The following is a 14810-nucleotide window of genomic DNA, read 5'->3' on the forward strand; positions in this document are numbered from 1 at the left end:
GTAATCCAGTACCAAGAAACCATGACAAACGGGCGCAACAGTGGCCCAGGAACAGCCTACAGCCCACATGAGCGGGAAATTTAATTATTTGCCATTTTTAGGTTTGTCAATTGTCCAAATGTCCTTTTTGTATTTGCGTTTAATAATTTATCATTGGAGAGATATTATTTCTTAACTATTTGTCATTTTTGCCTACGTGGCAAGCCACCGTGGCGTGTCCGCGTGGAAAGCGACGTGGACCCCACCCGTCATCCCCTCTCCTCTCCTTGTCCACCTCCGGCCGCCGTATCTCCACCTCGGCGTCCTCCTCTCTCGACGCGCGCACGCACGCGCAGACGACGATGACTGCCTCATCATCCCTCGAGGTGCGCCACGGCAAGGAGGCCTTCCCCGTCGGCTCAGCAAGGTGGCGTCCATGTGGATCGATCTGCTTCCCTCCGACGAGGCCATGATGAAGGTCGGCAAGAAGGCAGCCATGCACATGCACGACGGCCGTCTTCACATGCGTGTCTGACGGCGGCTACCACGTCGCCGACGAGCAGCCGTATGCAGCGGCTTCTGGCGTGGCAGCTCGGCAGCTTCCGGCTTCTGTAGGCGAGCAGCCGTACGCGAGCAACTCGGCAGCTGTGGCGCCCGCCAATCGGCGTCATCGAGCTCGGGATTGTCGGGTGCAAGAACCTCCTTCCGATGTGCACTGCCGACGGCCATGGCGGAACCCGACGGCGACGATGCTGGCCCACGCCATGCTCGTCCTCCTCGCGTGGCACCCGGACCTCGTCGTGTGGACGCTCACGCTGCAGGCGGCAACCGTCGGCGTGTGGAAGTACCGGAGCAGGCCGTGGGCCCCGGCGCCGCACCCGTGCGTGCGCGTGTCCATGGCGGAGGCGCCCGATAGGGACGAGCTAGACGAGGAGTTCGACTCGACCCCTCCTCGAGGCTGCCGGAGATGGTGCGGGTGCGGTACGACCGCGCCAGGATGTTCAGCGTGCAGCTGCAGGCGATGGCCGGCCGGCGAGCGCGAGCAGCAGCGCGCAGTGGAGGAGCGACAGGTTCGAGGGAGATGTTGAGGCATTCAGCGTCGTCTGCGTGTGCGTGCGCGCGCCGAGAGGAGGACGCCGAGGTGGAGGAGATACGGCGGCCGGAGGTGGAGAAGAAGGAGAGGGGAGGGGCTGACGGGTGGGGTCTACGTCGCTTTCCACACGGACACGTCACGGTGGCTCGCCACGTAGGTAAAAATGGCAAATAGTTAAGAAATAACCTCTCTCCAGTAGGGCTGAAAACGAAACGAATATGGACGGATAACAAACGTACCGTATTTGTTTTTATATTTTTAGGCGGATACAGAAACGGATACGAATATCTCAGATACGGAAACAAATACGAACTATCTCGAATACGAATAAGGTTCGGATGTAGTCGAACACGAATACGAAAATAAATATTTCTCGGAACATACAAACCACTCAAACCGTTCATAAAGACAAATAGCACCACATATATATAGCTAACTTAATCGAGATAGTTGTCATTTTAGGCCTTATCGTAGATTAAACACGTTACATTTAATTTCACGTGTAATAGACAAGTGACATAAGTTCATCACGTTGCACATAATGAGTTCAACAAATACTGATAGTCTAATAGCACTAAAGCAGTTTTGCAGTAAACTGGTTGATGGGCCAGACTTGAAATCAAGTGGACTAAACTGATTTTAGGTGTTCGCGAATATCCGCTCATTACAATCTTCGGATATCCGTATCCGTCGGAAACTGCCATACCGTATTCGTATTTGTATCCGAAGAAAATTATCCATATTCGTATCCATATCCGAATTATCCGAAAAATATCCGCTCCGAGCTACCTCCGTATTCGTTTTTTTCCGAAACGGACGGAAACTATCCGCTCCGTTTTCAGCCCTACTCTCCAGTGGCAAATTATCAAGTGCAAATATAAGAGGGGCATTTGAATAATTGACAAACCTAAAAGTGACGAATAGTTAAATTTGGGCTGCTCCAGCACAGCTCAGCCCTAAGGCCTCCCTTGTTCCAGAATTTCTTTTTGAAGGTTGAATTCCTATTGGGGAAAATATTATTATATGATTCAAAAAAATGGCTCTCATAAGTTCCATACAAATCCATACTGGATGGGCTATTTCGTGGGAATTTTGGAAGAAGACTAACATCAGGCGATACCTGGTGGTTTGTGGTTTCAGTCGTAGGGTTCCTGTGTGTTTTCGTGTGATATTGTTGCAAAACAACATGTATTGTAAATCGATGTGGATTATTTTCACGTGCTATTCAATAGTACTCTCTCCATTCCAAAGTGCAGGCATTTCTAAAATTCAAATTTATACTACAATATAAATACCACAAAATAAACATTTCTGCACTAATTCTTGTTATTCTCGTCATTCCAATGATTTCAAACTCAATCATATGCTTGGAAAATAAATCTAAGAAATTCAAAATTCAAGAAATTGATCGAAATTGATCACTGAAGTGACCAAAGAATATCAATGGCAAATCCCCTGGCCTCACTAATTTCTATTATGCATATGCATAATTAGAAACACTGGGATTTAAACCTTGATAGATAAAATCTGTAATTTTATCATCGTTATCTAGTGTTTCTGTTCACTCTGTGATTCTGTTTGTGTCTACGTCAATGATGTGACGATCCATTATACATATTATGTAGTAGGGAAGTAGTGGAGTCTACTATAGTTCCCTGAGACATGTGGTCGGTTCTGCATTGCATGCTAGATAACGGTGAATTTTAAGACATGTAGTTTTGTGATAATAGGTATACTAAAACTATAGTTCTATGAGACAAATCCATAAATCTATGTTTTTTGTGATAGAATTGTCAAATCACCTATAGTTTTGTGATAACATATAAACTAAATCTGCAGTTATGTAAGACAAATATTTAAACCTGTATTTTTGGGACAGTATGAGCAAAGTACACGTGGTTTTGTAACATTTACTCCAACAATATGAAATGAAGGGAGTAGTAGTGAAATAGTGCAACATTATGTTTTATGTAGTTGCTTTTTTTTATAGAAGTATTTCAAACAATTGAGTATCCTTTTTTATGCCTACCCAAAACAGGGTGGAAATCTGATAGATCTGAGATCATAAATAATTAGTAACCAACAGGTGGACTAAACATTTGTTGGGACAATAATGATCATGTAATGGAGGCAATATACAAGCATTAGTTCCACAAGCATCCATTGACGAAGAGAAAATGTGCAACGATGCAACGCTTTTTCATGATTAAGTAATGTTCAAAACGAATAAATTAGTGGCATGAGAAGATGGGATCATACACTGTACTTGATGGCATTCCACGATCATGCAGCGCATCATATGCAAGTTCCAGCTAAAAACATTATATTTTTTATATTATTAGTTTGTATACACTGTTATAGACAAAAATTTGCTCCTAGAGCAAATTTGAAAAAGAAAATGAAAGAAATTCTTCCGTACAGCTTCCTCTCAAGAAGAAAAAAGACAAACTTTGCCCTCTCTTGTCTTGACAAGTTACAGAGCCTCTTCCAGTACTCCAGTATCTATGTGATTTCCTGTATCCTTCTGGCCACCATACATTCCATTACTTCAGTAACTTGTGACTAGTTAAAAAAAAAAAAAGCTTCTGAAGAACACATTGTATTGGGCCTTTATTTACGTTTGGATTGTGCAGCACAGTTTATTGACCAATGACCAGAAACCGGTTGCATGTTAGTAATAATGATCAATGAACTCTTCGAACTGATCAATCGAAATGTGATGTAAGATTCCTGCTTTTCTTCTGTAATAACTCGAGACTGTTAGAAGTGTTTTATCAATGCTGAGAGAGGTTCAAATCGATTCCGATGTTCATCCCATTGTAAGCAATCGGTGCATACATCCACATTTCATCGGAGCTGAGGAGCTGCAAGTTAAAACCAAGACCTTGAGTTTTTATTTCAGAAAAAAAAGAAATAAAAACTTTCTGAGTAATGTCGACAAAGAGCAGCAGGAATGATCAGGAGTTCTCATTTGGACTGCAAAAGGCCTCACCTTGATTTGAAGCTGCAAGAACTTCACATAATGCATTGCCTCTTCAAGCATAGTGCTGATATCTACCTGAAAGGAAAATTAAATCCATACTGTGTGAGTTGCCGGCCTTCTTTTACGATCTATAGTCACTACTTAATACTGATGATGTTTAGCTCAGAATCTTACTTTGGTTCCGTTTGGAACAAGGTTCTGTAATATCTTCAGCCTCTCATTGATCCTCTCTCTTCTTTTCTGCATTCAATAAGCAAGAGCATAAGCGATCGCCAATCGGGTACCATTTGTTAGACAGTAAATTCAGAAGATCATCTCTAGTACCCTTGCATAGAGGCTCTGGGGATCAGTTGCTGACCGATGGCCGGATTGAGCCTTGGAATTCGGCTTAGCAGCAACCGGAGATTCTTGGGACACAATCGAGTCATTTTCAGAGGTGCAGCAGCTCAGGCTCTGCCCGTTGGTGACAGCAATGCTGCCATCCTCGCCTTCACATTGCATCGCCTTCTTTGCCCGCTTCGAGCCAGCCTTCTTTGTGGGTTTCCTACTCTGCAGTTCATCCATTTCAATCGATCAGCACGCAAAATTTCGCACACCAGCTTAAACATTGTTATCACAAAAGGATAAATCAATCGAATACTCACTTTTGTTTGGTCATCCAGTCTGCCTTGCTCCTGAATCTTTCTTTTGTTAGAAGCGCCGATGGAATCCAGCAGATTGACGCTCGAGTCAGCAAGATCCTCAAAGCCCAAATCGTCATTCCGGTTGAGAATGACATCCATAAACTGAGCTGCACCTTGCTCCTGGATCCCCAGGGCCCCATTTGATTCACTCAGATAGTAACCCTCATACTCAGATGGTGCAATGAGGGTGAAGCTACCAGCACTGTTGCTACTTGTAGAGCTATATGCACTAGAGCTAGCATTGCAATGGAGGTAGTAGGCACTGGACGCATCACCAGACCAAGCAAGCTCCTGGTGATCATCCTCACCATTGGAGGAGGGGAAGCAGGTGCCAAGCAGCTGCGCCATCATCTCCGACTCCTCAGCTGCTTGTGACGACATGTCGAGCGAGCTCCAAGCCGCCTCCGCGATCACTCCTCCAGGCTCCATTTCTGGTACAAGTTTAGATTGTGAGAGATGTTAAGAGATGATCTGAGATCACCGTGCTGTGTTGATACACGTGTGTGTGTGTGTGCTCGGTGAAGAAAAAATGCAGGTGATGGAAGGGCCATTTATACTTGGTGAAGACAAGGTTGATTGGAAGCACAGCGATTTCACAGAATTAAGAAAATGCAATCATGCTTAAAGAAATGGATGGATGCCCACGGCTGGAGATGAACTGGGGGTGATAGCAACCCTCTCCAGGCATGGCCTGGAGAAGTGCACATTAATGAGATTAGAAAAATTCAACTGCTAGTTGTTACAAGTTGGTAGACAGGATAGTGACTTGCCCCAAGATCACAGTTAACGAGGTCAGGCCAATCATAGCTCAAGAGGCAAGTGTCTGAGCGACATGCTTCAATGATTGGAGTGGAATCATCCCCAGTTTAGATGCATCAATGACAATGAGAAAACAAAGTACATGATGTACAAAACAAGAACAAACATGGGCTTATCTTAGCAATTAATGCAGGATCAGAGGTTATGAGATTGTAGAGAATGTTGCTGCGATGAAGTCGTCCAATAAAGAAAACTCCAAGGGCTACCCAGGAGAGGCTTGCACGAACATGGAGGGAATCTAATCATTCTTAAGAGCTTAAAAAGGATTGGACACTGCCTCCGCAGATCTCGAGCTTCGTCTTCACATGCACACTGTTTTCATCATTGCTGTTTGATATTACTAACACCCCATATTATTATCTCATCAAAAGATAGCCCACTGAAACACAGGCTTCCCAGTACTCCCTCCGTCCCACAAAAAAACAAACTTTTCGGTTTTTATGTCGAGCATTTGACCATCCGTCTTATATGAAAAATTTTCAAGAAATTAAAAAAAAATAGTCATGCATAAAGTACTATTTATGTTTTATCATCTAATAAAAATAAAATTATTAATTGTAATTTTTTTTAATAAGACAAAGAGATAAACATTGTATCTACAAACTGAAAAGTTGATTTGTTTTGGGACGGAGGGAGTAATCCATATGCCTTTTTCTGAACTTAGTTTATAGAAGAAATAACTTGATAGTAACTAAAGCTGTGCTGTATAGATCTGGAGACAGCAAGACTGGGTTAGTCTGTTGCTAGATGTAATTGTCAGACAATATGACATCTGTCTGATGGTCACCCAAGTAGTAGTAATCCCAGGCAAGCATTACCAGAGATCTGCAGGAGAAAAATCATGGTATATCTGTAAAATCACCGAGAATGTGAAATCCAAAGGAGTCTGCCTTGCAGTAACCTGACAAATCTGAATTATCAGATGATATGATGCTGATCTCCTCAACAGTAGGAACTTATCTGCATAAATTAGGAGCTGCACATGACTCAGATCTGACAGTAGCAGAAGGAATGAGCTGTATTTCTGCAATGCCCCTTCGCCTTCAAAAGAGTTTTTATTCTTCTTGCCTCTTTATTCCACACAGAGGATCAAGGAGGGAATAAACAATAAAACTAAGATGCCAGCAAAGAAAATGAATTGAAGGGACCCAAGGTGTGCATTACCTGTAGCTCTGGTTTTAGCTGTATGATAGTATGAGTTCTAAAACTTCCAATGACATGCTGCTATGCAGCCAAATTGCATAGCATATGAACGACGGAATACCTAATATCAATATTATCAATTTAATAAACGTAGAAGAAACAAATGTAGCATCACATATCATACCAAAATATGCAAAAAGCGCTGGGCATATGTCTCTCAAATCTCGACTTTCTGTAAGGTCCAGTTGCAACATGAGGAAGCCTGATTGCGTTGAGATTATTCCTTTTGACGACCATAGTGTATATCTGAAGGGGCAACATGCAGTTCTCCTTAGTACATAAATCAAGTAGGACCACCACCAATATTGAACCATATATGGAAAAAAAACCTTGCTGCTATTTTATAAGAAAACTAACAAAGCTACTTAAGTTTGAAAGTTGAATTCAGTTATTCTTTTGTGTGGAAAAATTCTCTGTAATCTTTTTCATCTTGTCACATTCAAATGACATCGCTTTCAGTTGACCAAATCAATTACAAGCCTGATTTGATATCAGAAAGTTTATAGGTTGACTTTAGAAAAAATGTCAAATAATAGAATGTTCAGTAATTATTTTTTTCCATCAAACATACTTCATGAATATTTATGGCACCCACATTATCCTTTTAAATTTAATTTCTATTGCTAGCCTTCTCATCAACTAGTAGACAAGCATCTAAGCTTTTGATATGTGGAAAGTTTTCATTACTAACTTGTGTAACCATATATAGAAAAAATAATACGGAACCATAAACAAGGTACTCTGAACATGAAATTTGCTACTGATTTAGCAAGTTTACATTACACATTTGTGACAACAATACAGTTAATATATTAAATCAAAAAGGTTTATGAACAGGAAGCACGAAAAAAGAATGAAATATAGTTTGAGCAGCATGCCTCCCAGGCTCAAGGCTCCCACCGTAATTCTTGAACTATGAAAAATCCAGAAGTTTCTCCTGATGCAGCAAACATAAATATCCAATTGCCCACAGTATTGCTGTTATCAGAACAAAACAGCAGGTACATCAGCCTTTTTTAGAATACAGGTAAATAGAATCATGTGAAAAACGTACTGTGTTCTCATTCAAAAAAAAAAGAATCATGTGAAAAATGTAAGGTGTATCAAAACTTAAATGGCATTTTCCATTCATATGCTCAATTGCCCACCTACAGTTTATCAATACCGAAAATACGCCCAGGTAAGCTGAATAGAAACAGAGGAATATGTATCTTATTAAATCAAAGGCACCAATTTATGCAAGTGGTCAAACTAAAAAAAACATTTTAAAACTAGACAATGAACTAGAAGTCAAGAGGTAATACATAAAAAACTGAAGGTCAAAGGATTAAACTGTTGCATAAGCATTTCCTAGCATCTAGCAATGTCAAGTCAAATAGTACATAGCATCTTTGATTAGTATAACCAGAAAGAAAGTATCAACAATTGATTTTAACTAGAAAATCTGCAAGATGCATCCCCCTAACTAGATCCACTAGCAAGTTCTCCAACAAAGAAATACCAGTGACAAGCTCCTTGAGGAAAAATACCTAAGGACCACAATTATGCCCATGCTTGCCAGATCAGCTTTCTGGCAAATGCTGCCCAATCGTAACACAATATGAAACTTTGACTGCTCATTACAGTCTCCTGGCAGTATATACACCACATCGATATTTCTTTGACAGAATGCCATGCTTGCAACAGATTATTAAGCTTTGGTGACATGTGCAATGTTGACAAAATTGGGCCAGTCAATACGGAAATGTAAAAATGTGACACAAATAACCATATATGAACCAAAATCCATAGCATTAACACAGTTCAACATGCTAATTTAGAGTCAGATAAGAAAATCACAAGGGACATGCCAACCCATTTACATCATTAAGGATTTAAAAATCCATATAAAAGGTTTTGAAACCTAACTAGGGAAATTCAATGTCGACTTAAATAAAGGTAATGGTATATTTATAGTCTAGAAAAGGCAATTCACTACAACTTATTGCTTGTTATTGTAGCAAGGTTTAGGATCTAGGATTTTACAGAAGAAAAAAGTTGAGAAACATTTAGAACTAAGAAATGCTTCAATCTTCATAAAGCGTTAGCGAGCAAAAAATTTAGGGAATTTACATGGAGTACAAATATAAATATATATAACCCTATCTATATCCAATGATGGCCGAGTGATTGATGATGCCTCTTGCCTGAGGTTTACACTTTTATTTGATTTCATAAAGACAAATCAGTACAGGATATACCCTTAGGATTTCGATGGCCCAAATCCACTGAGCTAATATTCTCATTAAAAAACTAATCGTCACTTATCTCTATGAAACTACAACAACACAAATCAAGCTTTGCTTTGAGAGTTTGTCTTGGTTACACTCCGATGTTGAGCATCTTGTCTCTCAACAGTAAACAGAGGGAAATGGGAGCTGAATTCCAAAGCATCATCCTGATGAAGAACATATGGAGCACATACACAGAGGATCAAGGAAATAGGGGTTGATATTGCAGCCCAGTGTTCTCCGGCAGTCCCATCATCAGATTAAGGTTCTGCACAGCCTGACCTGATGCTCCCTTCACAAGATTATCTATCTGCAAAATTGAAAACAAGAAATAAGATTATGCATCTGATGTCTCTAATATTAGATTGATAAATGCTTCAGAAACATGTACATTAAAGAAACTTACAACAGATATGATGATGGCACGTCCAGGAATTCTGTCCTCAAAGACATTCATGAAGCAGTAATTTGATCCCACAACATGGCGTGTGTGAGGAACGCTGCTACCATTTAACAGCTTCACAAATTCTTCACCCTGAAAATGCATATGTGCAGAATACATAAAGTAAATAAATACTTGTGATACCAAGAGAAGGGATATAACCTCTAACAAAATCTGAATTCTGATGAATTCGATTTCAGTAAATACAGTGGCTCTGTCAAATGTGCAGGTAGTTAATATACCCACATGACCAGACAACAAACCTCGTATGTAGACTTGAGATGCTGATACAAATCATTGGCAGTCACTCCAGGTGCCATTTCAACGAACATTGTAGATTGCATTCCACGTTTCTGTTAAATATAAGAATGAATCATTTGATTTAGCTACTTGTTGTATGAACTCCTGGTACAGTAGAGGGAACTGGAGAACCTGGAATTACTAATAGGTCAACAAAGTGGAGATGTGCTTACCATACAAATCAGATTTGGAGTAAAGCTGATAGTTACTTTAGACTCAGCAGCATCTGAAAGTCCTTGTTCAATCTCGGGAACTGACATGATTTTATCTCATTGTGTTAATAAAGCTACCTTAAAGGTAACTAACAAGTTAGATATAAGCAAACACTCAGTTATCAGTCTATGTGAATAAGATCTGCTAAACAGCAATATAAGGTTATATAACTAGTGTTGATTTCAGCTAATCTAGAAAGATCAGAATTACCATGTCGGTGGCCTTTTATTCCATAAGCATGAATTCCTTCAGCTATCTCAGTGTAGAGATTGGCTTCTTTAGCTCCACGTCCTACAAAATACATGTGTTAAAAACAGCATATATGTAATTGCTTAATTTTCAGAATATCTCATACAAAATGCATACCTGCCCCGCTAACCCCAGATTTTGCATCAACGATAATGTTGCTCACTTTGATCAGTTTTGCCTGCATGGTAAGCAAACTGCTAAGGAAAATATAGATACCATGACTATATAACATAAAGGAGAATGGCTCACAAGAGTAATATCATGATCAATATAGCTTCCGTGCAACCAAAATTGGTGTTTTATTGTAGATTCAATTTAACTACACCACACAACTGAGGGCTCCTATTTCTATATGCTGCAAGTTGTTGATGCAATCAGAATAGTAGACTTGTACCACTAAGAACATTCATCGATTATTAGTCCCCACCTTTATTAGAGGAACAAGAGGAAGTTGAATAGATGTGGGATAACATCCTGGATTTGCAACAAGTCGTGCGTTCCTTATTTCATCACGAAGAACTTCAGTCAAGCCATACACAGCCTCTTGCTAAATAATCAGAAGAACAAACAATATAGATAATGAGTTCATATGAAAAAACATAATGACTCGAAAGAAATAATCCAAATTATCATGACTACATGTGCCCAAATCAAAGCACCAAAAAATTGTCATACAAAAAGGGGATTAAGCATGGCAGCGTAAATTTTAGTTTGTAACAAATTCTGAGGTTGAACTTAAAGATACGAGGTGTGACAAGATTATATAATCAGCAGTAGCTATCAAACACGTCTCTAGGTTTAAGTAGTCAAGGAAAACCTGAAGTTCCGGTGCCCTGTGAGAATGGCCATACCACTCAGCGTACTCATTGATATCACGCAACCGAAAATCCTATAAACATGGTAAGCCACCCATAAGAATGATTGGATGTTAAGAATCAGAAGTGATACCTATGTAGAAAATTCATGAGATTATAGCGCATACTGCAGAGAGATCAACAATCTTTAGTTGTTGCGGTAAACCTTTAATAATTTCCTGGTAAAAATTACAATCAGATATTTATTAGAAAATTAATAAAATCTTAAACACATATGACAGATAACTGTTTCTTTATACAATGAAGCAAATAAAAGAAAGAATTTCAGACAAAGCATGACAAGGATGAACAACCTGGGTTGTTCCGTGTGGCAAGCAACAAAAAACAGCATCGACATTTGAAAAGTCTGCGTCTTTTACTGCAACCAAATTAGGCAGATCCTGCATGAAATAAGAAAATCAACGTTATCATATAGTATTGACCAGCAAATTCATGGTACAGTAATTCTATATGCTAACAAAAGATTTATCTGATTTTATATGTACCAAGGATTGCGAAGATGATCTTACTTGTGTTATTAAGTGAGGAAATACAGATCCAAACTGTTCACCAGCTTTTCTATCTGCGGTCATCACTTTGATAGAAAATTGAGGATGGTTTGCTAGAAGTCTAACAATCTGTCAATGAAAGTGTGTTCGAACACATTAGTACACAAACCAAGGAGGATGGAAATCTTGAAAGGAATGAGACCATATCAAAAAAGTGTTGAGCCGGAGTAGGAGAAACAAAAGGACTACAAAAATTACTACGACAGAATACAGATACGGTGAAAGGAAAGTCACAGCTATGTGACAAAAGACGAAAGATGGAAATGGAAAATGACAGGGAAGAGTGTAGCAACCTCAGCCCCAGTATAACCGCTGGCCCCTAGAACTGCAATGCGCACCTCCTCCCCTGATTTAACTCCTAACGTGTGAGGTGAGTGCTGTTTCTGTGGTGAAGAAGCAACAGATGCCCTCACACGGACTGAAGAGGATCCAACCTGCAGAGTGGACGAATTTTTTTAGAATTTTGATTGTGATACACGAATCTTACTGACACAGAATTAAGATAGTTAAAAAAAAAGAACCTTAGTGGTTGCTTTGAGCATGAAACCACTGCATTGCTTCAGATTGGATCCAAAGACACCATTCTGCACATCAGAAAAAAAGTTAAAATTCCCTGCTCATGACGAATGAACTGCAAGATACAGTAAGACCCTCCGTTTTAGGATGCCTAGCAAACCGTTCATAGGCATTCAACACCTCTTGTCGATATCAAACAAATCAAATTCGCTGCAATATTGATTCTTTTTATTTATATTTTCTAGCGGTAGGCTTGCGCATCTTTTTTGATTCTTCAGTAGCAAAGATAATCAGACATATACAGATTTGACGAATGAACAGATGATGCAAAATTGCAAAAATAAATAAATAAATAAAACGAATAGTTAGGAGCTACGACTCCAACGAGACAAAACGTCAGGCTCACAGTCGGCTGGCTATGAATAATGGGTGCACATTTTCATCGGCGCAACCTAACTGCAAGGGGGAAAGGCCGGTCACCTTGGGGGCCAAGCCGAGGCGAGCAGGAGCCCCGCCACCGAGCGCGGCCGTGGATGATCCCATAACGCGGGCCGGCGCGAGCGAGCAGAGCAGTCACTCGCAGCTACTCCAGCAAACAGCTAGGCGAGAAAAATCCAGGAGCGATCGGAGAGAGGCGGGTTCTTCCCGAGAAACCGCGACGACCGCGCGCGGGCTAACTAATATAGGTATACCCTGCGGGGGGGGGGGGGAAGCGCGGTCGCTTCTCCCGAGCCGGCGTTTGGTGGTGGTGGTGGTGGCGGCGGCGGCGAGGAGGAAGGGGGGAGGTGGGGTGGGGTGGGGTTGGTGCGTGTGACCGCGCGTGGGATTGGATGGACCGATTCGAGTAGTTGTTGGGTGCGAAAAACGGCTATCGTTTGGGGTGGCATTTGGGGGCGTATTCACTTTGTTTGATGATAAAATATAAAGAGTTAAATTTATCTGTTCTATCAAAGTTTGCTGTATTTGTTAGCTGGCATTTTAGAAAACGACAGCAATGATGTACAGTGTATGTTTTATAAGAAAATTGTAATTTTATCTGTTTGAGAAGTTTCGGTTTATACGGTATACACAGCTGAGATTGAGATTTTTTGGTTCTAAAGTCACGTGCATTTGTCACTGATATTTGGGTTCACAAGTTGTTCGGGTTCATATGTCAACGACAAAGACACATGACTATAATTATTATTCACACAAATATCGATGTAAGTCGGGTCTATATATCATATGTATAAAAATAGAGTATAGTTATAGCTTTACGATAAAAATGGTTGATATTATTGTAATTTTATAAAATAGTTGGAGCGAAGGGATAGTTTTAGCAAAAATAATTACAGTTTTCTGAAATTTACTCCAAAGCAAACCTTATCAAATTTTGGCATTGCCAAAATTAGGTATTGCCAAAATAGGTAGTACAACAAACTAACCAAGATTTTACTATTGCAACCTTACAAAACTATATCAAATTCTAGGAATTCCATAACCTTCTACTCACAAAACTACACCCCCAAGCAACACATTGTATTTCTGCTCTTGCCAAAATTTTGGCATTGCCGATTTTTGACTAATGGTATGGTTTAAAACGGGGAAGTGAATGGACAACTGAGTGGGTATTTAGGCGTAGGATGATGACAAACACAAAGGAGCCGGCCGGCGAAGCAATCATGCCCTTGGCTTTTGATATTTCGAGTTATCTATCCTACTAGCCTTATAATTTGAAAAACGATATTCTCAAACATTTTGATGCCATGACAGGGACGCATGCTGTCTGGGAATTTTTTTGCAAAGGATCTCAATCTCTATGACAGTGGCATTGTGCAAATCTAGTGCTGGAAGTTTGCTGAGCCAAATTTATCCTCCAAGACACAATTGAGTATATATATTTTTTTTAACAAATTTTAACTAAGTTTGTACTTTTATAATATATTTTCCTAACCAGACATGGGGCTTAAGTCCAAGCTGCCCTACGCCTGGTTTCGCCCCTGCTCCAAAATGTTACAATGCCTTATTAGTATATTGGAGTTAACTTTCATTAGAAATTCTTGATTTTTAAGAAAAACACAATGACTTACAGAAAAAAAAACTCTGATTAATATAACTCATATGTATTCCTTCGGTCGTACAAAGACTTTGTTGCAAGCCATATATCTAAAAAGACTTATTTTTTTATTTCTTACCTATCCTGGCCCATAGAAGTTTTATCCATTCAATACATTTACCAACTATTTCTCCATACTACTTTCTCATTAATGAGGGCATATTGGTTTTTTATTCTTATCACTAATTTGCCAAATGTAACGTAAAGTTAGTTTTTTATGGGACAAACGGAGTACATAAATATGTCGCTTTCATGCCTTTGTTATAGGACTAGACCAATAAAGTTGATGGTAACAAGCCGACTGATGTTTCATGGCTTTAGGGATTGCTGAGAGCTAGGGTCGCGTTCATTTAGGATGTAGTTATTCGACGTAGAATACTTAATAATAGATTAGTACATGATTAATTAATTATTAGTTATAAAAAATTAAAAAAATAAATTAATATAGTTTTTAAAGCAACTTTCCTATTTTTTAAAAAAACCCACCGTTTTACAGTTCGGAAAGCGTGCGCGCGAAAACAAAGAGAATTTGGATTATTAAC

General features: G+C 39.9%; 2 protein-coding genes across 2 annotated transcripts; both read right to left on the reverse strand.

The window, feature by feature from the left end:
* Positions 1–3846: 3846 nt before the first annotated feature.
* Positions 3847–5167, reverse strand: LOC102706825 (transcription factor bHLH139-like). Its single transcript, XM_006650243.1, has 5 exons — positions 4700–5167; positions 4380–4604; positions 4230–4295; positions 4065–4130; positions 3847–3936 (listed from the first exon to the last, which is right to left on the reverse strand). Exons 1-5 carry the CDS (start codon positions 5165–5167, stop codon positions 3847–3849), a joined length of 915 nt encoding a protein of 304 aa, XP_006650306.1.
* Positions 5168–8933: 3766 nt separating this feature from the next.
* Positions 8934–12851, reverse strand: LOC102707102 (probable N-acetyl-gamma-glutamyl-phosphate reductase, chloroplastic). The gene is made up of 14 exons (XM_006650244.3): positions 12654–12851; positions 12179–12241; positions 11951–12091; positions 11619–11726; positions 11403–11489; positions 11217–11267; positions 11052–11123; positions 10662–10781; positions 10352–10412; positions 10196–10276; positions 9946–10025; positions 9736–9825; positions 9437–9565; positions 8934–9340 (listed from the first exon to the last, which is right to left on the reverse strand). Exons 1-14 carry the CDS (start codon positions 12714–12716, stop codon positions 9233–9235), a joined length of 1254 nt encoding a protein of 417 aa, XP_006650307.1. The 5' UTR covers positions 12717–12851; the 3' UTR covers positions 8934–9232.
* Positions 12852–14810: the final 1959 nt, after the last annotated feature.

Source organism: Oryza brachyantha, chromosome 3, assembly GCF_000231095.2.
Source record: "Oryza brachyantha chromosome 3, ObraRS2, whole genome shotgun sequence".
NCBI classification, from domain to species: domain Eukaryota; kingdom Viridiplantae; phylum Streptophyta; class Magnoliopsida; order Poales; family Poaceae; genus Oryza; species Oryza brachyantha.

Bases quoted from the DNA above. Each gene is read 5' to 3' on its own strand.
- LOC102706825 (XM_006650243.1), bottom strand. From the start codon at position 5,167: ATGGAGCCTGGAGGAGTGATCGCGGAGGCGGCTTGGAGCTCGCTCGAC. The intron at 4,296-4,379 runs GTACTAGAGATG...TATTGAATGCAG, and splicing joins CCCAGAGCCTCTATGCAAGG to AAAAGAAGAGAGAGGATCAA. The intron at 4,131-4,229 runs GTAAGATTCTGA...TTTTCCTTTCAG, and splicing joins TTGTTCCAAACGGAACCAAA to GTAGATATCAGCACTATGCT.
- LOC102707102 (XM_006650244.3), bottom strand. From the start codon at position 12,716: ATGGGATCATCCACGGCCGCGCTCGGTGGCGGGGCTCCTGCTCGCCTC. The intron at 12,092-12,178 runs GTTCTTTTTTTT...TCCACTCTGCAG, and splicing joins TGCTCAAAGCAACCACTAAG to GTTGGATCCTCTTCAGTCCG. The intron at 10,782-11,051 runs GTTTTCCTTGAC...CTGATTATTTAG, and splicing joins ACAGGGCACCGGAACTTCAG to CAAGAGGCTGTGTATGGCTT.